The following is a 20075-nucleotide window of genomic DNA, read 5'->3' on the forward strand; positions in this document are numbered from 1 at the left end:
CGTAGAAACTTTGTAATTCTCGACCCAAGTTGGCTGAAGAAGCTCAATCATTGCTCATGTTCAAAACAGAAATCAGTAGATTTCTGGAGACTAATGTCACGACACCCTGGGCTAGTGCACGGTCAATTCCAGCCCCTTGACCTGGAGTCATAACACTGGTGAAATAAGATTTTATTTAAAATTCCCAGAGTCCTTGGCTGAGCCCAATAAACTAGAGTCACCAGCTTTGTAACTTTAACACAAATAACCTTTTATTATGTACAGTATTATAACTACATGAACAGAAAATATAATGCTCTAATACACCTTTCCCAACCTCCCCTTCCTAACTCATCACACTTTCTACATACTACATACGTACACACATACACACACACACACGGGGAAAGGTGGTGGAAAAAGAAAGAAAATATAAATAAAATAAAGGGATGATTTCTGGTTAGAGCCATTCTGAAATTCAGCTTTTGTATCACATAAGACTGAGAGAGGCTATTCTGAGGTTGTCAATATAGGACATTGTTGGACAGGGAAGAAAAAAAGCGCTGAATCTGCATTTATCAACGGTAACCCAATTTATGGCTGTTTAACACTGAATGCAAAAGAAAAGAAAAGTGCTCAATTGATCCGACCTGACATTTCCCATCTCGAGGAACACAAATAGGCTGAAAAATAGGGAATGTCAACAGTTTTCATAATAGCAAAGTGGGTTCAGTCAGCAAATAGGTGAGACAAAAATGTACATGTTTGGTGATCTCAGTGAGATAAGCAACGATTGCAGGACAACAGGTGACCTCAGTACCCCCTGGTTGGCAAATGGCAAAACTCAGATGGTCCTTGTGTGTGTAGATCTCAGAGTGAGAACAGTGTCCATTTAGCGATAGTGCCTACATGGTTAATAAGCCTGTTAACATTCACTATAAAGGCTCATCCACAAATAATGACCTCACTGGTGAGGTACCATCACCAGTTGAACTGCATAAAGTCAGTGACTTCGATAGAGGGGAGGAGGGGAATTAAAGTTCCAGATTAGGTATAAATTTTCCTAAAGAATACAGACCTCAGGACCAAAGGATTTTTGAAGCTATTTTAAAACTCACCGTTTCCAGACCCAAGAGGACAAGGAGCGGGATTGTTGTCATTCCTCCCTGAATCCATTCTTCCAGGGACACTGTACCATCATGGTCATAATCTATCTCATCCATCATCTCCTGGAGGATCTATCAAAAAGGAGAATCAAAGACTTCAGTTAACCTTGTACACAGCTAAATTTACATTACAGTGAGTATTAAGCCCAAAGTTTAAATTTGGTCTGGACGAGAATTCACAATGCTCTCCCACTTGCACCCAGGCACCATGGCACTGCCAACCTGACACCCTGGCAGTGCCAGCCGAAAACCCTGGCAGGATCAGCCTGGCACTGCCAGGGTGCCCAGGTAGCATAGCCAGGCTGTCAGGGACACTGCCAGGATGCCCATGTAGCACAACCAGGCTGTCAGGGACACTGCCAGGGTGCCAGAGTGGCAACACCATGGTGACTGAAACTGGTGGGGGTGTGGGGAGATCGGGCAGCCATAGAAAATGGCGCCCCGATCTGCGAGGAGCCTTTCGTGCTCGGCTCGCCAACAGAAAATTACTCAAAGTGCAGCCTCGACGGAGAGAAACGACCCGATCACGAAAAAAATGGCAACATGCAATTGAATAGCTGGGTGTGTCTCTGTGGATCTGTACATCGATTTTTTCCGGTTAAATTGCGCCCCCAATATATGGATTTTGACCCACATGCTTACTGTTCAATATTTAAAGTGATGTTTGTTTTTCTTCCCACACCGAATGGTGCACAAGGCAGGCTTTCATCTGCATCCATAAAGATTCTTCCTGGAACAGGCCGCTGACCTGGTGCCAGAGGCTTACACCTTACCACTTCAGCATTGCTGATCAGGAGTCTCACCTGCTCTTGCTGCCAGGCAATTGCATGTGTTGGAAGGATTTTGCAGGTTGATACTGAATCAGGCTGGGTTATGAATGTACCTCCCTTGGCTATCCAGTCCTGGGGTGAAACTCGTACCTGGAACTTCTGGCTTGGAGGCAGGGATGTCTCACACTAAGGAGCATGATGGTCCACCTAAGAAACTCCGTGTTACTGGTCACGTGTTCTGTGGGTCCTTGCGTGGCTGATGAACCTGATCTTCAAGAAGCAACTTCGACTGCACACTTGTCAAGCATTTCTGGGAGCTGGAGTTGGTCCTTAGACTCCAGATGGCTGGTATTTCTTTTTCAGACTCCTTTTCTAGGCCTTCTCTTGCTGTTGGGTGTTATCGAAGAATTGTGTCCCTTCAATCAGGTGGTTCCTCCAAGTAGGTCTCTGCTGAGCAAGGGCCTCCCAGGCATTGATGTTACTGTTGCATTTCTTAACATAAGTTTTCAGGATGTCTTTGGAACGCTTCCTTTGCCCTCCTCTGCTTTGGAAGCCTTCCTTGAACTGGGCGAAGAAGATTTGCTTTGGCAGTCAGGGCCCTGACATCCTAAGCCCATGACCGGCCCAGCAGAGTTGACTTTGGATGATCATGGCCTCAATTCTAATGCTCTTGGTTCCTTCAAGGATACTATTAGTACACCTGTCCTCTAGGCTGATGCGGAAAATCTGTCTCATACAGCGTTTTTGTACCTCCCCAGGGCCTTGAGATGGCGTCTGTACGTATTCCAGGTTTCTGAGCCATATAGAAGAGATGGGAGGACGACAGCCTTGTACACGAGGATCCTGTTGTCAGCACGATTGTCACTGTTGGCACGGTAGCATGGTGGTTAGCACAATTGCTTCACAGCTCCAGGGTCCCAGGTTCGATTCCCGGCGTGGGTCACTGTCTGTGCGGAGTCTGCACATTCTCCCCGTGTGTGCGTGGGTTTCCTCCGGGTGCTCCGGTTTCCTCCCACAGTCCAAAGATGTGCAGGTTAGGTGGATTGGCAATGTTAAATTGCCCTTAGTGTCTAAAATTGCCCTTAGTGTTGGGTGGGGTTACTGGGTTATGGGGATAGGGTGGAGGTGTGGGCTTGGGTAGAGTGCTCTTTCCAAGAGCCGGTGCAGACTCGATGGGCCAAATGGCCTCCTTCTGCACTGTAAATTCTATGACTCTTGACCTCAGGCATCCGAAGGAGACACTCGCAGATTGGATACGATGTTGGATCTCCGGATTAATGTCAGCCTTAGATGAGTTGGTTCTCAGGTAATAGAAATGTTTCACGTTTGATAGTGCTTCTCCGTTGAGCTTGATGGAGGGAGAGACCGGATCTTGCCCTGGGGAGGGTTGATAAAGGACTTGAGTCTTCTTGAGGTTGAGGTTGAGGCTGAGACCAATTCTTTGGTATGCCTCCGTGCAGGTGTCAAGCATGGCTTGGAGATTCTCTTCTGCGAGAGTGGAGATGGCGATGTCACCTGCATACTGAAGTTCCACGAGTGATGTCAGTGTTGTTTTCTTCTTGGATTTCAACCGGTTGGTTTGAAAGGTTTTCCATCCATTGTGTGGATGATGTCCATTTCACTGGGAAGCTTGTTTTTGACAAGGTGAAGAGTGGTGGCGATGAAGATGTAGAAATAGCACATCCCTGCTTGACTCCAATCTTAACTTCAAAGGTCTCTGTCTTATTTCCATTGGTGAGGATTGTCACCAACTTCGTGTCATGAAGGAGTCAGAGGATGTTGATGCATTTCTCTGGACAGCTGGCCTTTGACAGGGTCTTCCATAGCACATCCCGATTGACTGAGTCAAAAGTCTTTGTCAGATTGGTGAATCATAGAATTTACAGTGCAGAACGAGGCCATACGGCCCATCGAGTCTGCACCGGCTCTTTGAAAGAGCACCCTACCCAAGCACACACCTCCACCCTATCTCCATAACCCAGTAACCGCACCCAACACTAAGGGAAATTTTGGACACTAAGGGCAATTTAGCAAGGCCAATCCACCTAACCTGCACATCTTTGGACTGTGGGAGGAAATCGGAGCATCCAAAGGAAACCCACGCACACACGGTGAGAACGTGCAGACTCCGCACAGACAGTAAACCAAGCCGGGAATCGAAACTGGGACCCTGGAGCTGTGAAGCAATTGTGCTAACCACCATGCTACCATGCTGCCCGGTGAAGGTCATGTAGAGTGGTTGATATTGCTCTTGGCATTTCTCTTGAAGTTGCTGAGCAGTGAAAACTGTTCCACGGTTTGGTCGGAAGCCACACTGGCTTTCCGGAAGGATTTCTTCAGAGACTGGGAGGAAGTGGCTAATGAAGATTCGGGCGATGATCTTCCTGGCAATGGAGAGTGTCATGATATTCAAACACACACATCATGATAGACACACCAACAGACAAATCAGAACACACAACACCACAACCAATGACAGAAAGATATAAAAGCACAGACATGACCCCCGGTGGTCAGTATTAGCTGCAGAGGAGAACCAGGACACATCTGTTACCAAACACACTCAGGGAGACAGCACGTGCAGAGTATCCAGAACGAACTGTATTATAAGAGTTATAATAAAATAGAGTTGTACCACATACAACTGTGTTGGCTCATCTGTGCACCAGAGCACCCAACACCACATGGTACAGGAGTGGATCGATACCTGCCGGCATACCTCAGTGTACAGAGACAACCAGCAGTGCCCAGGCAAAATGATAGAGCTCCCGGTTCCGCAGCCGCTCCAGTGCTACGGCGATCTCCGCGAAAACTGGCGGCGATTCCGGCAATGGTTCGAATTGTTCCTGGTGGCAGCTGAACTCCAAGACCTGGATGATAGCGAAAAAATTGAATTTCTCCTCACCATCGCCGGTGCAAGGGCAAGAGAAATATTCACAAGGTTCAGGTTCTTCAGGAGGCAGCAAAGGTACGATTACCAGGCAGTCCTGGACAAATTCTCCAAGTACTGCGAAGAAAACACAATCCAATCGGCAAATAAAGGTAAGAAAAGCTGCAGTACTCACCTCGTGGCTGGGATCCCGGAGCCCGAATTCCCAGAGGCCGAAATCCCGGGCCTGAGAGAGGGCTGGGTCGAGGTCGGCGGCCATCTTGCTAAAGGTATAACGCTAGCACAGTTGCGCGAGCAGTGCGCAGATCCGGAAGTTTCGTTTGCGCATGCGCGAGATGCTGCGCATGCGCAGTCAAGAAAACGGCCATCGGTAAAGGAACAGCGATTTGAGCATGCGCAGTCGCTTCCTACGTGCTACATACCGAGCGTCAGGATGTCAGAGGCCCCAGACTGCACCAATTTAAAGGGGAAACGTCCCAAATCCAATTTAAAAGGGAAACGTCCCAAATCAAAAAAACAAAAATCTGTTAAAGCTGTAAAACAACCTTCCCTCACCTGGAATGACAGCACAGTGCCGCAAATTGACCCAGGAGATGAATTTGACCTCCGAAGAACCCTCCGACAAGCTGTTACCTACGCACAAGCCGATGATTCCGACCTCGAATACTTCGATGACGATCTTTACAGTGTTTCCGGACCTCGCGAGCCCAATGATAGCTCCGTGGTCCTATACGACTATGACTCGGACGAACCTTTCGTGTTGCACATTGGCGGCCCCCACATTGAATCCGACGCAGATGCGGATTCATTTTTCGGATTTGAGGATCTTCAATCCAGCAGATATGACGTTCCAACTTATCAGTACCGGATGATGCTGCAGCCTGACATTAACAGACAGGGAGCGGTGCAAGCACACGGAGAGCGCCCTGCTGCCACACAGAGCGTGGTCCACGTCCCGCTCAACGTTCCCGACTCTATGAAAGAAGACATGCAAGACTCCAGAGTGCAGTCCTTGCACGAACAAGAAGTGACTCCAGTGTCACAAGCCTCCACAGAGAGCTCGTGGACAGCCTCCACGATAGAAGCAACGCAAGACTCCCGAGCGCAGTCCTTGCACGAACAAGAAGTGACTCCAGTGTCACAAGCCTCCACAGAGAGCTCGTGGACAGCCTCCACGATAGAAGCAACGCAAGACTCCAATGTGCAGTCCTTGCAGGAACAAGACCATGAGGGTCTAGCAACCTCTCCTGACCAACCAGCGGCAGACGATGCAAGTCTACTATGCTCCACTACACAGCAGCATGACCATGACGGTCTCTCATGCTACAATGAAGGGCACAGCGCTGAAGACTGTTCAAGCCCAACTGAAGACAAGCCAAAGGAATCGCCTCGTCCAAGCCTGAAGAAAAAAGGTTTATGCGCTGACCTTCAGGATCATTATAGCCGAACAGAGATTAATAATGCTGCACGGCCACAGAAGGATGCTGAGGATTTGCTAACGAAATTAATTGAATGTTTAACTTGCAAGGAGCAGACTGAGAATTGCCAGTGTTTTAGTACGGATCGAAAAAATGGACAAGACATTGATCCTCAGGTAATGGAAATAACACAACCCGAATCATATCTACAGCAGGGACAAATGTCTCCCTTCAACACAACGCCGCAAAATCCCAACTTCGGAGACCAGCAGTTAGTCAGTAATGACTCTTCAAACCTTGAGGGGAACATTAATTGCATTGAACCTATACACACTCCACTGATAAATGAGCAGAACATTGGAGCAAGAATCCTGAGGACACCGACATCGAGTAGCCAGATAACGAATTTAAAACCCACAGCAGTTTCAAGTGAACCAAGTGTGCTTTCCACTAATGGTGAAGATGCAGATAAGGTCGACCCGATTATCCATTGTACCACACTAACCCCAGTGATTAAGCAGTTATGTATGGGGAGTATAATGTGGGCAATTGAGAACAGTAAAAGAGAGACTGTGACCATGCCAGTCCCAGCAAAATCAGACCCAGAGACCATGAAGGCATGTACATTAGACAAAGATACATATGAGGTACCTGAGAAGAAAAGTGAAACGGAATGTTCTTTGGAAAATAGTACAATGTCGATAGAAACATTGGATCCTATATTCGAGACCATACATATGGGAGAATTTGGGGGTAATAAACAAGGTTCTGCAATGTCTGGGGGAAGATTTAAAATTCCAAAGAAGAAAAGCCCAAATGAAGGACAACGGCAAGACAATGACAGTCCACCGACATGGTGTGCACAACCAGATGAAAACTCTGACAATTTACCCAACCCTAGTGAACAGCAAGCTGCTAATGAGGATCTATCCACGGGATGTGAGACGAGTGACGACAGCATCCCACTTCCCATGCAAAAGGTGCAAGGTGACAGACCTCGCCTAGTGCGTACCGAGGCACTCGACGATCACGGTGGGACCACTGACGACTGCGGTGGCAGCGCACCGCCTCCACCCTCGATGGCTCGACCCTCTCCACTGGTTGGTGCATTCCTGCATGTTCCGACTCCAGAAGTGCAGCTTCAGGGAATCTCGGCTGCCTCCAGTGAACCTGTTGGGACTCCGGACGGGGGGCATCGACGGAAGGCAGACCGGACTCCAGATGGGGAGCAGCCAAGCGCCGACTCTGATTTGCGCACGCCAGACCTTGCTCCGGACGGGCGGTGTCGCGGCCTCGGTGATGGCACGCTCAGGGTGACGGCGGATGCCACGGCGACAGGGAATGGATCGCGTGGCAGTCCCACTGGGTCGGCAGTGGCAATCAGCACCGGCGGTCCAAGATGGACACACCAATTCGCGCCATCGCCAGACGTTGATGCGAGCAACAATTCTCTCTCCAAGGCGACATGCTTCGACGTTTCTCTGCGGAGTCACCCTTCCGGCACAGCAGGTGGCCGGAACCAGCGTGCACGGTCTCGGCCAACTTCCACATCTGGCACAGTCATCGCCTTGCATGATATTAGTGATGGTGCTACTTCGATGGCAACGACCCATCGGCTACAAGATGCCGTCCACCACAAACATAAAAAGAAAAAGACTCCACCTTGTTCCTGGCATGCAGGGCGGATGGATTGGTGCGTAGGCGCAATCAGCGAGCTTTGCGCCGCCTTCCACGCTCGCAACTGAACCGTACGCACACGCCGGATCCTCCACTGGTTCCCAAGGATGACTTTGTGGAGATGCCACGGATCATGCCCCTTCCATCGCCACCAGAACCAAACCACAGCCAAGGCACCACTTACAAAGATGTTGAATGTTATATTTGCACGAATGAAAAAACCAAGCACTGCACGAAGTACAACAAATGGTAAAGTAGAGACTTCGGCAACAGCATCACCTCCAACAGTCCAAGGTGAACCAGTGTGACCCCAAATCTCCACAGCTGAACCGGCTTGAGGACCAGCCCATTCTTGAGGCGGTCACCCATTAGACTGGACTTATAACGCTGTTCATACGTTCAAAAAGTCAAACACTTCTGTATTATAACCTGTTGTTGTTTATTGTTCCAGATATCGTCTGACCAGACCAATGTTCAAGTTTTTTTTTCTCTCGCATCCAAGTTTTGTTATGGTACAACCTTGTTAGTGTGACGCACCCGACATCGCCCCATGTAAATAGTTACGTCATATACACACGCTGTACATAACACACACACACTCTTAGATGCACTCACGACACAATTATATTTATAACCACGTAGGCACATATCTTTGTAAAAAGGGGGGATGTCATGATATTCAAACACACACATCATGATAGACACACCAACAGACAAATCAGAACACACAACACCACAACCAATGACAGAAAGATATAAAAGCACAGACATGACCCCCGGTGGTCAGTATTAGCTGCAGAGGAGAACCAGGACACATCTGTTACCAAACACACTCAGGGAGACAGCACGTGCAGAGTATCCAGAACGAATTGTATTATAAGAGTTATAATAAAATAGAGTTGTACCACATACAACTGTGTTGGCTCATCTGTGCACCAGAGCACCCAACACCACATAGAGTAGGGAGATTCCTCGGTTGTTCCAGAGTCTGTTTTGCCTCTTTTCGTGGAGATGGTGGCGATGCGACATCCCTGAGGTCGGCAGGAATTTCTTCTCTGTCCTAAATTTTCAGGAACAGCTGATGGAGATGACCAGTGATGTTTTATCCTCTGAGTTTGATATCTTCGCTGGAGATGCTACCCACTGCACCACAAGACCTCCCCTATTTAAAGTGTACAGTCCTTCAAAACGAATTGTACATGTACATGTCTGGAGATATCACTGGGCGTGCGAGTGAATAATGATAATTTCCCAAATATTATATTAAAACTACAGCCATGTTTGCAGAAATTGTTTGTTTTCTTCTTCTTTCATTTGGTGGTCAGTAATTCAACAGGCCAAATTTTTAGACAGACAGAAAGGCCAAAATGGAGCTGAAGCCCCAATTCTAGAAGTTCCACCCCGAAACCGGGCACCCACCATTTTTGCAGAGGGAGGTGAACGGGAGCAGGATGTATTGCACATATCCACAATTGATGGAGGCAGTGGCACATTTAAAAGTTTCCTCCACATTGCTTCTGGTGGCAGAAGGCCTGACTTCAGTTAGTTCAACCCCCTCTCCCCTGCCCCCAAGCGAAAATCCAACTTTCTGGGGATATTTCTCCCGAATTGGGTTTGGAAAATCTGGAATTTTCCTGACTCTGCGCAACGGACGCTGCCAAAGTGGAAATTTGGCCCTCCATGTGGGCTCAAGTATTTACCTCTCCAACAATCAGAAATGAAAATATGAAAGGGTTGAAAAATAAATAAATATCTCTTGCAGCCTCTCCATGTGCAAACATGACAGGAAAAGGACCTAAGGGAAATAAAATAAAATGGGAGGAAAAGGAAAGAGAAGTGAAGTGAAGTAGAAGTTACAATAACAGACCATTCAGCCTAACCTGCCCATTGATAAAATTAAACAGACTCAATCACATCTACCCACACGGTTTCAATATTCCTCCATCCTTTCTCCCTCGGTTTCTGCTTCACCATCTTTGTATAATACTAGCAAGCTTATCTTCTCTGCACTACATAGATCCACCTAACCCTCTAAGAATGAATCTTCTGATCACACTTCACCCAGCACCACATTATAATACTGCCTTTCTCCCCTTTTGATTTGTTTACTGGCCTAATGAGATGATTAATTGCTTCTGTATTAATTGGTGATGAAATAATTGGTCTCTTTGTTGTTCTCATTACATGCCATTGATCTATTTGTGTAAAAATGGAGAGGTGGTCTGTGCATTGTATTATTTGGACAGATTGCGATGAATTATTTGTTTTATTAAAATGCCGGAAGGTGGGATCCTCACATATCCTGTTTGTGTTGTGGAGGTGCTGAATTGAGTTGTATCTCTTCCTGTATCCTGTCAATCTGCATCTCTGGGAGGCATAACATTGTCTGTGATTCAACGGAAACATTTCTAAGTGTCATTTTGTGCGCGTTAGACGGGGTGTTCCCCGACTGCCACATTGACGGGATCGCGGCCCATATTCAATAGTACTTAGTGCCGAAATGAGCCCCCATGTGAATCTCGCCATTACTGGCTGTCTCGTCTGAGTCGTCAGATTCACCCCTCAGTGTCTCGCCGCGAACAAGGGGGAGCTGCTTTTAAACGCTCCCTCACTACTCACTCGCAGCCAACACACAAACACGGCAGTGCACACATGTGATGAACGGTTACTGCCTTATCATCATGTAAGGTGATGTCCCCTTTAAGACCGGGCTGGGAATCCTGGGGACTCCGCCTCTGGCTCCACCCATCTGTGAGCCATATATAAAGGGCTGCCTCATGGGCTGTGTAGCAGTCAGCACTCGTCTCAGCTCTCGCATAGTTATTAGTCTAATAAAGCCTTCTTTACAGTTTAATCTCTAAGCGTCATTATTGAGGGTACCTCAACACACCTGCTCCTCGCTTTGGCGATGCCGACCTGGCCAGGTGTCTCGACGCCATTGATGTGAGAGGGGACATTCTGTTCCCCTGAGGGGTTCGGGGAGTAGGGAGATTCCTGGGTTGTTCCAGAGTCTGTTTTGCCTCTTTTCTTGGAGATGGTGGCGATGCGACATCCCTGAGGTCGGCAGGAATTTCTTCTCTGTCCTAAATTTTCAGGAACAGCAGCATGGTCAGCAATGGTGCCTGGGAGGCAGTGGCAGCAGCTGTCAGTGCGAGCAGCATGACCAGGTGGACCACTATCCAATGTCGGAAGAAGGCCAACAACCTCCACCAAGCTGGAAGTGTAAGTTACATCTTAACTCCTGCCACCCCTCAAATTCCAAACCTCCCCCCGCCAACCACAGATCTGGCTGACCCCACCAACCCTCCCCACATCCGATCTTCATGCTTGTTTCTCAACACCTCTTGGCACCCACCAGCACAATCCCTTTGTGTCCAGGTGCAGATCCCTCAACCCATCAAGTGTGTGGCTCACAATGCCCTCTCTTTGTCCCCACAGGAGAAGATAGCATATAATACACGGGAAAAGGCCAAGACAGGGTGGGGGGGTGGAATCTCAGAGTCCCGAGTCCTCACCTCTGAGGCACGATCAATTTGACTGAAGACGAAGTTGAATCCAAACTGAGGCTTTATTAGGACCAGATGTGTGGCTTCCCACAGCAGCTGGCGAAATGGCTGTGAGCTGGAGGCCACGCATATTTATACCCCGCCTCCGGGGCGGAGCTAGAATGCAGGGGCCACAGGTGAACCTGTAGTTCTAACGTACAACCTCTAATATCAGAACACAGTGGTTTACCACATTCTCCCCCTGTTAAAATTGGGTCCGGCGGGAGGGGGGGGATAACTATATACAATTAGAAACTTTAATATTTACAGAGCAGCAAAACAAATGTCTCTTGGCATCCGTCAGGCCAGTCAGAGGTTCAGCCGGTCCGGTGCCTTGATGGTTCTTTGAGATCAGCAAAGGGGTGACGGCGATGTTGGTGCTGTCGTGGTCGAAGTTGACTCCGGGAGCGTGCCAAAATCCTCTTCATCGACAGGCATGGGCAAGGGGAGGACGGACGGTCCTAGGGGGGGTGATGGGAGCGGCAGGGGAGGGGAGGGTGGTGCCGGGGGCAACATGGGTGGTGTGGGGGTGGAACCTGCTAGTGCCAGGTCCCTGAGGGAGACGGTATCCTGGCGGCCGTCGGGGAACGCCACATTGGCGTTCTGTGGGTTTGGGTGCAGTAGGTGCACCCTCTCCACCAACGGATCCGCCTTGTGGAGCCGCACATGTTTACGGAGAAGCACGGTTCCCGGAGCTGTAAGCCAAGTTGGGAGCGATACTCCGGATATGGACTTCATAGAATTTACAGTGCAGAAGGAGGCCATTAGGCCCATCGAGTCTGCACCGGCTCTTGGAAAGAGCACCCTACCTAAGCCCACCCCCCCCCCCCCCCCCCACCCTATCCCCATAACCCAGTAACCCCACCCAAGACTAAAGGCAATTTTGGACTAAGGGCAATTTAGCATGGCCAATCCACCTAACCTGCACATCTTTGGACTTCCTGGGGAAGGAAAAAGACGTTCATGTGGTGTACTGTTAGTGTCAGTGCAGAGTAGTGAGCGAATGGAATGTAGTGCATCAGGGAGGACCTCTTGCCAACGGGAGGCCGGGAGATTCCTGGACCGCAGCGCCAGCTGGACGGCCCTCCATACCGTCCCATTCTCCCTTTCTACCTGTCCGTTTCCCCAGGGGTTGTAGCTCGTCGTTCTGCTGGAGGCGATACCCCTGCTGAGCAGGAACTGACGTAGCTCATCACTCATGAATGAGGATCCCCTGTCACTGTGGATGTAGGCGGGGAAGCCGAACAGAGTGAAGATAGAATTAAGGGCTTTAATGGTGGTGGCAGATGTCATGTCGGGGCATGGGATGGCGAAGGGAAACCGGGAGTATTCATCGATCACACTGAGGAAATATGTGTGTCGATCGGAGGAGGGAAGGGGGCCTTTGAAATCCATGCTGATATGTTCAAAGTGGCGGCAGGCCTTCACCAGGCGCGCGTAGTCCGGCCGGTAGAAGTGCGGCTTGCACTCCGCACAGACCTGGCAGTCCCTGGTGATTGTCCTTACTTCCTCGACGGAGTAGGGCAAATTTCATGCCTTAATGAAATGGTACAACCGAATGACCCCCTGGGTGACAAAGGCTGTCGTGCAGGGTCTGGAGTCGGTCTACTTGTGCGCTGGCACATGTACCTCAGGATAAGGCGTCTGGGGGCTCATTGAGTTTGCCAGGGCGATACTTAATCTCGTAATTATAGGTGGAGAGCTCTATCCGCCACAGCAAGATTTTATCATTTTTGATCTTGCCCCGCTGTGTGTTTTTGAACATGAAGGCTACCGACCGTTGGTCAGTGAGGAGAGTAAATCTCTTGCCAGCCAGGTAATGCCTCCAATGTCGCACAGCCTCAACGATAGCCTGGGCTTCTTTTTCGATGGACGAGTGCCAAATTTCAGAGGCACAGAGTGTGCGGGAAAAGAATGCCACGGGCCTGCCTGCCTGACTGAGGCAGCAAGGGCGACGTCCGATGCGTCGCTTTCTACTTGGAATGGAAATGTCTCGTCTACAGCATGCATTCCAGCTTTGGCAATATCAGCTCTGATCTGGGCGAAGGCCTGTTGGGCCTCGGCCGTCAGGGGGAAGTGAGTGGACTGTATGAGTGGGCGGGCCTTGTCTGCATAGTTTGGGACCCACTGCGCGTAATATGAGAAGAACCCCAGGCAACGTTTGAGGGCCATGGGGCAGTGGGGGAGGGGGAACTCCATGAGGGGGCGCATGTGGTCGGGATTGGGCCCCAGAACTCTGTTCTGGACCACATAGCCGAGGATGGCTAAGCGGTTTGTGCGGAACATACACTTCTCCTTGTTATACGCGAGGTTGAGGAGAATAGCGGTTCGGAGAAATTTAGCAAGGTTGGCATCGTGGTCCTGCTGGTCATGGCCGCAGATGGTCACATTGTCTAGGTACGGAAACGTGGCCCGCAAACCATACCGGTCGACCATTCGGTCCATCTCCCTTTGGAAGACCAAAACCTCGTTGGTGATGCCGAAGGGGACCCGAAGGAAGTGATATAGCCGGCCGTCTGCCTCAAAGCCGGTGTATGGCCGGTCCGATTTATGGATGGGGAGCTGGTGGTAGGTGGATTTCAGGTCCATCGTTGAGAAGACCCGGTACTGTGCAATCTGGTTAACCATGTCAGATATGCGTGGGAGGGGGTACGCGTTGAGCTGCGTGTACCTGTTGATGGTCTGGCTGTAGTCCACGCCCATTCGGTTTTTCTCCCCAGATTTAACCACTACCACTTGAGCTCTCCAGGGGCTGTTGCTGGCCTTGATGATGCCTTCCCGAAGCAACCGCTGGACCTCGGACCTGATGAAGGCCTTATCCTGGGCGCTGTACCGTCTGCTCCTGGTGGCGACGGATTTCCAATCTGGAGTTAGATTGGCAAAGAGGAAAGTAGGGTCGACCTTTAGGGTCGCGAGGCTGCACACAGTGAGGGGTGGTAAGTGTACGCCGAATTTAAGGGTCAGGCTCTGGAGGTTGCACTGGAAGTCCAGGCCAGGGATAAGTGCAGCGCAGAGGTTAGGGAGGACCTGGAGGCGAAAGCCGTGGAACTCTACACCTTGGACTGTGAGCGTGACCGTGCAGTACCCCCGATCGCTACGCGATGGAATCCGGAGGCCAGGGGGATTTTTTGATTGGTAGGGTGTACCTTAAGGGAGCAGCGCCTTACCATATTTGGATGTAACAAAGCTCTCGGTGCTCCCGGAGTTCAGTAGGCAGGAGGTCACATGGCAATTGACTTTCACGCTGGTGGATGCGTTGGTCAGGTTATGTGGTCGGGACTGGTCGATTGCCATGGAGGCGAGCCGTGGTTGATCGTCGGGTAGTGAGGCGGCTATTGAGTTGAGGTCCTGGGGTCCTGGTGAGGGCGACCGCGACCGCTGAGCGGGCCTGGCACACCGCTGCTTAGTGGCCCTTCTTCCCGCAGGACTTACAAAGTGCAGCGTGGGCCGGGCAGCGTTGGCGGGGGTGCTTTTGCTGGTCGCAAAAGGAGCATCGGGGCCCCCTGGGGATCGCTGACTGGCGCGTAGTGCAGGCGTATTGGGTGGGTAGCGCCCCTGCTGGGGCGGCTGCATGTGGGGCCCATGAAGCGTAGGAGGAGTGGGCTGCGCGGTTGGGGGCATAGGACTGGACATTGTGCAGGGCGACCGTCATGGAGAGCGCTAGTGTTTTAGTCTTTGCGAGGTTGCACATGGCCCCTTCTAGGAGCCGCTGCCTGATAACATCGGACCCAATCCCACTCACAAAAGCGTCCCGCATTAGGAGATCTGAGTGCTCCTTAGCTGTAACGTCCTGGCAGTCACAGTCCCGAACTAGTGGGATCAGGGCCCTCCAGAAGTCCTCGATTGACTCACCAGATAGTTGAGTACGCGTTGCGAGCGCGTGTCTGACGAAGAGCGTGTTCGTCTTCTGTTCATAATTTTCTTTGAATCGAGTCATGGCTTCAGCGTAATTGGGCGCATCCTGTATCAGCGGGAAGACTTTGGAGCTGAGTCTGGAGTACAATATCTGGATATTCTGAGCCTCTGGAACAGGGGTCAGCGCTGCGTTGATCTACGCTTCAAAACAAGCTAGCCAGTGCTGGAAGTCCTTTCTGGCGTCACTTGAGTGTGGATCCAGCTGCAGGCGATCTGGTTTAATCCGGAGATCCATCTTCTGAATCTGATACCAATAAATTGAGGCACGGTCAATTTGATTGGAGACGAAGTTGAATCCAAACTGAGGCTTTATTAGTATCAGCTGTGTGGCCTCCCACAGCAGCTGGCGAAATGGCAGCGAGCTGGAGGCCACGCATATTTATAACCCGGCTCCTGGGCGGAGCTAGCATGCAGGGGCCACAGGTGAACCTGTAGAGCAGATTCTACTGTACAACCTCTAAATATCAGAACACAGTGGTTTACCACAACCTCCGATGAGGAATGGGCCTAGGAATTCACGGGGTTGACCAAGAAGAGAACAGTCACCGACAGCGAGGTTAATATGTACCAGCGAATTGAGGATCCACTGTCCCTTCACCCAGATGACCTGTCTCAAATGAGTTGTTCATGTCAGACTAAATAATCCTTTCCTCTCACTGACTACATGTCCATTGTCTCATAGGATCTCCATCTGATGAGGCAGGAACATCCAAATGAGACAGTCGGAGGTCCGCTGGATCCCAGGATATAGTTCGGTCCCAGCCAAATGCCGAACCTTTGGACAAGGTTCTTCCAGAGCTGATGCAGATGATAGGACATACCCGTGACATTCAGGAAGGGATGTCAGGTACATTCCAGCGACTGCACAGCTGATTTGAGAAGTTCCAAAGGCTTCAGTCGCAGGTGTTGCCAACTATGCATGGCCCCGAAGCCAACACTACTAGGGTAGCGACCGCAGTGGGAAACCTGGAGCACAATGTCCACGTCTTGAATGGTGGTGTCCTAAGCATGGCTCAGTCCGTGCCAATCATAGCTGAGGGCCTCACCATCACATCCCAGTCATTGCGGGACGTGTTGCAAACGCAGATGGACATTCCTGAGGTGCACCAGAGCATGGCCCAGTCCCTGAGGGACATGTCTCAGACACAGATGAACATTGCCGAGGCATCCTAGAGTGTGGCCCAGTCACAGAGGTGCATCGTTTAGGGTATTGTTGCCATGGTGTGGGCAATGGTAAACCACAAGGACTGGCAAAGCCAGATGACTCAGAGGCCTCCAGCGCTCACTCGAGCAACCCCTCTGTACCATGGAGACCCCCAGGGCTATAAAGGCAACATCAGGGAGGAGGAAGCACTGGAGACCAACCCTGGGCATTCCATCAAGGAGACTACAGTGGTCTCCAGTTCTCCTGAATCCCCAACTCCCGACACCAGTGCATCCCAAGGGCAGCAAGCAGAACTGGGTAGCATGGCGACACCTGTGACATGGGTAAGTCGGTTCCAGGCCCTCCAGGGCAGCCATCAAGAGCATTGAAGGCCACAGGGCTCGGAAAGCAACAGGCAGCCTCCATCACTGAGGTGCATCCTGGGACGCACATAGACATAGCAGTAGACTGTGAAAGATCAAGAAGATGGAGGAGCACTGAGTGGGCACTGGGGAACGGGCGGGGGGAAGGGGCGGGGTCACAATATGTAGCTGGGGGGAATGCAAATGTCAATAATTCACGATTAAAACATGTTACACCTGACATATGTAAAGCCTCTGTCACATTAATTTTCACAGCAGGCCTGCCTGCACCCCACCCCCTGTTTCCCTCCATTCCCCGCACTCCCCACCCCTCGGGACACAGTAGTCCAAGATCAAATGCCCCTGATGCAGACCTTGTTCAGAGGATGGGTGAGAGCACACTGTCAGCAGAAAGACAGTTTTCACACTATTGCAGAAAATGAGGAGCACCAGAGCTTTCCCCACAGCACATCACTCTCCTGCCTGTCTACTGACCCACTGACAGTGCTAATAGAGGCACACTGCCCTGGAGTGATGTTACACAAATCCTTGGAGTGTGGAACAGGGTAGTCAGGGAGGAGATGGTGAGATAGGGAGAGTGGGGGTGTTAGGGCAAGGAGGATAGGGAGGAGGGGGAGATTAGGGGGAGGGTGGGATAGGGGGAATTGGGGATTGAGGAGGGAGGGGAGATGTGGGGGAAAGAGGGGAATGGGTACGAGGGGTTGAGCTGACAAACATAGCCTGGTCCTATATGAATCTGGTGTGGATGGGGGCCTCCCTAGTCCTCTGGGAGTGTCGGACCCTTACCGATGCCTGAATTCTATCCTCCGGCCCCTCCTTGGACTCGTCCTTCTCCTGGACTGTCTCCCCCTCCTCCTCAGACGAGGTCGCGTGCTCTCCTCCTCCTACTCCAGCATGTGGCCCTGCTCCTGTGCCAGGTTGTGGGAGGCACAGCAGATCACCACAACACGGGCGACTCTCTGGCGTGTGTACTGCAGGGCACTACCAGAGAGAATTGCATTTTGAGCAGGCCAATGCACCGCTCAATGACAGCGTGGGTGACAACGTGAGTCTCATGATATTGGGTCTCCACCTCGGTCTCAGGCCTTCGTACAGGCATCATCAGCCAGGACCTCAGCCAACCTGACATCCTGGGGTGATCTGTGAAGACGCTAGGGATATTTGATTGCCCCAGGATGTAGCTGTTGTGCACATCCGTGCATGATACACAGGCGATGGTCGTACACAATGTGAACATTCAGGGTTTGGAACCCCTTCCTGTTAAGGAAGGGCACTCCCTGATGCCCCGGTGCCTGTAAGGCGACATGCGTGCCATTGAGTGCCCCTGGACCCGGGGCATCCCGATGACGATGGAGAATCCTGCAGCCCCAGCATTTTGGTGGGCTTCGTCTAAGTTGAATGTGATGCAGTTGGATGGCCGGGCATACAGGATATCCGTGATGTCCTGGATGCACTTGTGGGTGGTAGCTTGAGAAATGCATCGAAGGTCCCCATTCAAGCTCTGGAATGAGCCGTTTGCATAAAAGATCAAGGCTGCGGTGACCTTCACGGCCACCAGGGCTGAGCGCCCCTTCCTCCATGGGGGCCATGTCGACAGGTGCCTCACTGTCTCTTTGTTGAGGTGGAGTCTCCTGCGGTACATGCTGTCTCTCATCTCATCAAAGAACAAAGAACATAGAAAAGTACCGCACAGGAACAGGCCCTTCGGCCCTCCAAGCCTGTGCCGATCATGATGCCCTAACTAAAAACAAAGCCTTCTGCCGTTACTTGGACCGTATCCTCTATTTCCTTCCTATTCACGTACCCATCCAGGTGCCTCTTAAATGATGCTAATGTGCCTGCTTCCACCACATCCTCTGGCAGTGCGTTCCAGGCACCCACCACTCTCTGAGTGAAAAACTCAGCCTGCACAAGTCCTTTAAACCTTCCCCCTCTCATCTTGAACCTGTGCCCCCTTGTAATTGGCACTTCCACCCTTGGAAAAAGCCTCTGACTATCCACGCTGTCTATGCCTCTCAGAATTTTGTAGACTCTATCAGGTCTCCCCTCAGCCTCCGTCTTTCCAGTGAAAATAATCCTAGTTTATTCAATCTCTCCTCATAGCCAAAACTCTCCAGACCAGGCAACATCTTGGTGAGCCTTCTTTGCACTCTCTCCAAAGCTTCCACATCCTTATGATAATGTGGTGACCAGAACTGCACACAATAAAAGACCAACGATGTCTGTACACCATGGACCGTCGCTGGTACCCTCCTCAGCCTGATGGGCGGCCGGGTCTTCAGAGTGTGTGGCAGTCCCCTGCACGAGGTGCCACCTCTAGCCTGCATTGTTGCTGCTGCCACCTTCTCTGGCATCTGCCTGCCTCGGCTGCCACCAGCAGCACGAGGGTAGCCTCTGCGGAAGCCACAGCAGCAAACATTTTTTAATCTGGAAGGTATTAGAGAAGGAGGGAGACCATCAACCCATTAGGGCTTCCATGCCGGGACGCTAAAATCACACAAGCTCCCCGCTACCCTTACCAAGACTGTCCTGCCTTCTCTCGGAGTGCAATTCAGTGAGCCAGTTGTGTTGGCAAACCTTGCTCTGCATACTCACCCCCTGGCCACATCAGGAACTCTAGATCCCATACCTCTGCCGGGAACATTAAGGAGACCATGTTCAGGTGCCCTCCCCTGATTCACACACTTGCCCTTTAGCCACGAGAATATCCCCAATGCTGAAGGCCTGCCCTTTAGTGTTTGATTGTTGGCAGCTGCTTTTAATGTGCTGACGCTCCTCGAGTTCAGGCACAGTGCTCAGGCCTCAAAGATTCCTCTCCACTAATCATCCTCTGAGGCACGGTATGTGTACCCTGGAGTAGGCACTTGAGAGTTGAGGGGCGTGATTTTCCGGTCGCTGATGCTGAAATCGCATTCGGCGATCGGCGGGAGAATCCCCGTTTGTGCCGAAATCGGGGGGGGGCGGCGCCGCTTATGCAATGCCTCGCCCCCTCGAAAACACCATATGAGTATGCCACATGCCATCGGGACAGCCACAGGACATCACCTCAGGCCCTCCCCCGACGCTCCGCCTCCGATGGGCCGAGTTCCCGATGGCGTGGAACACTTGTCCTTTTTATTTTTGTGAACCCGACGTGGCGGTTGTGGAATGAGTCCAGCGCCGCCACAGTCGGGGGAGGGGGGAGCCGT

The 20075-nt window shown here is 51.0% G+C and overlaps 1 protein-coding gene across 3 annotated transcripts in view; it reads right to left on the reverse strand.

Moving 5' to 3' along the window:
• The window catches only part of dgkb (diacylglycerol kinase, beta), a 1346936-nt gene that overhangs the window by 844879 nt on the left and 481982 nt on the right, over positions 1 to 20075 (reverse strand). For all 3 annotated transcript variants that reach the window (XM_072509150.1, XM_072509148.1, XM_072509149.1), the window contains one exon: positions 1098 to 1217. In XM_072509150.1, the coding sequence (XP_072365251.1) occupies positions 1098 to 1217 (120 nt within the window). The remainder of the gene's footprint in view (positions 1 to 1097; positions 1218 to 20075) is intronic.

This window comes from Scyliorhinus torazame, chromosome 6, assembly GCF_047496885.1.
Source record: "Scyliorhinus torazame isolate Kashiwa2021f chromosome 6, sScyTor2.1, whole genome shotgun sequence".
Lineage (NCBI taxonomy): Eukaryota > Metazoa > Chordata > Chondrichthyes > Carcharhiniformes > Scyliorhinidae > Scyliorhinus > Scyliorhinus torazame.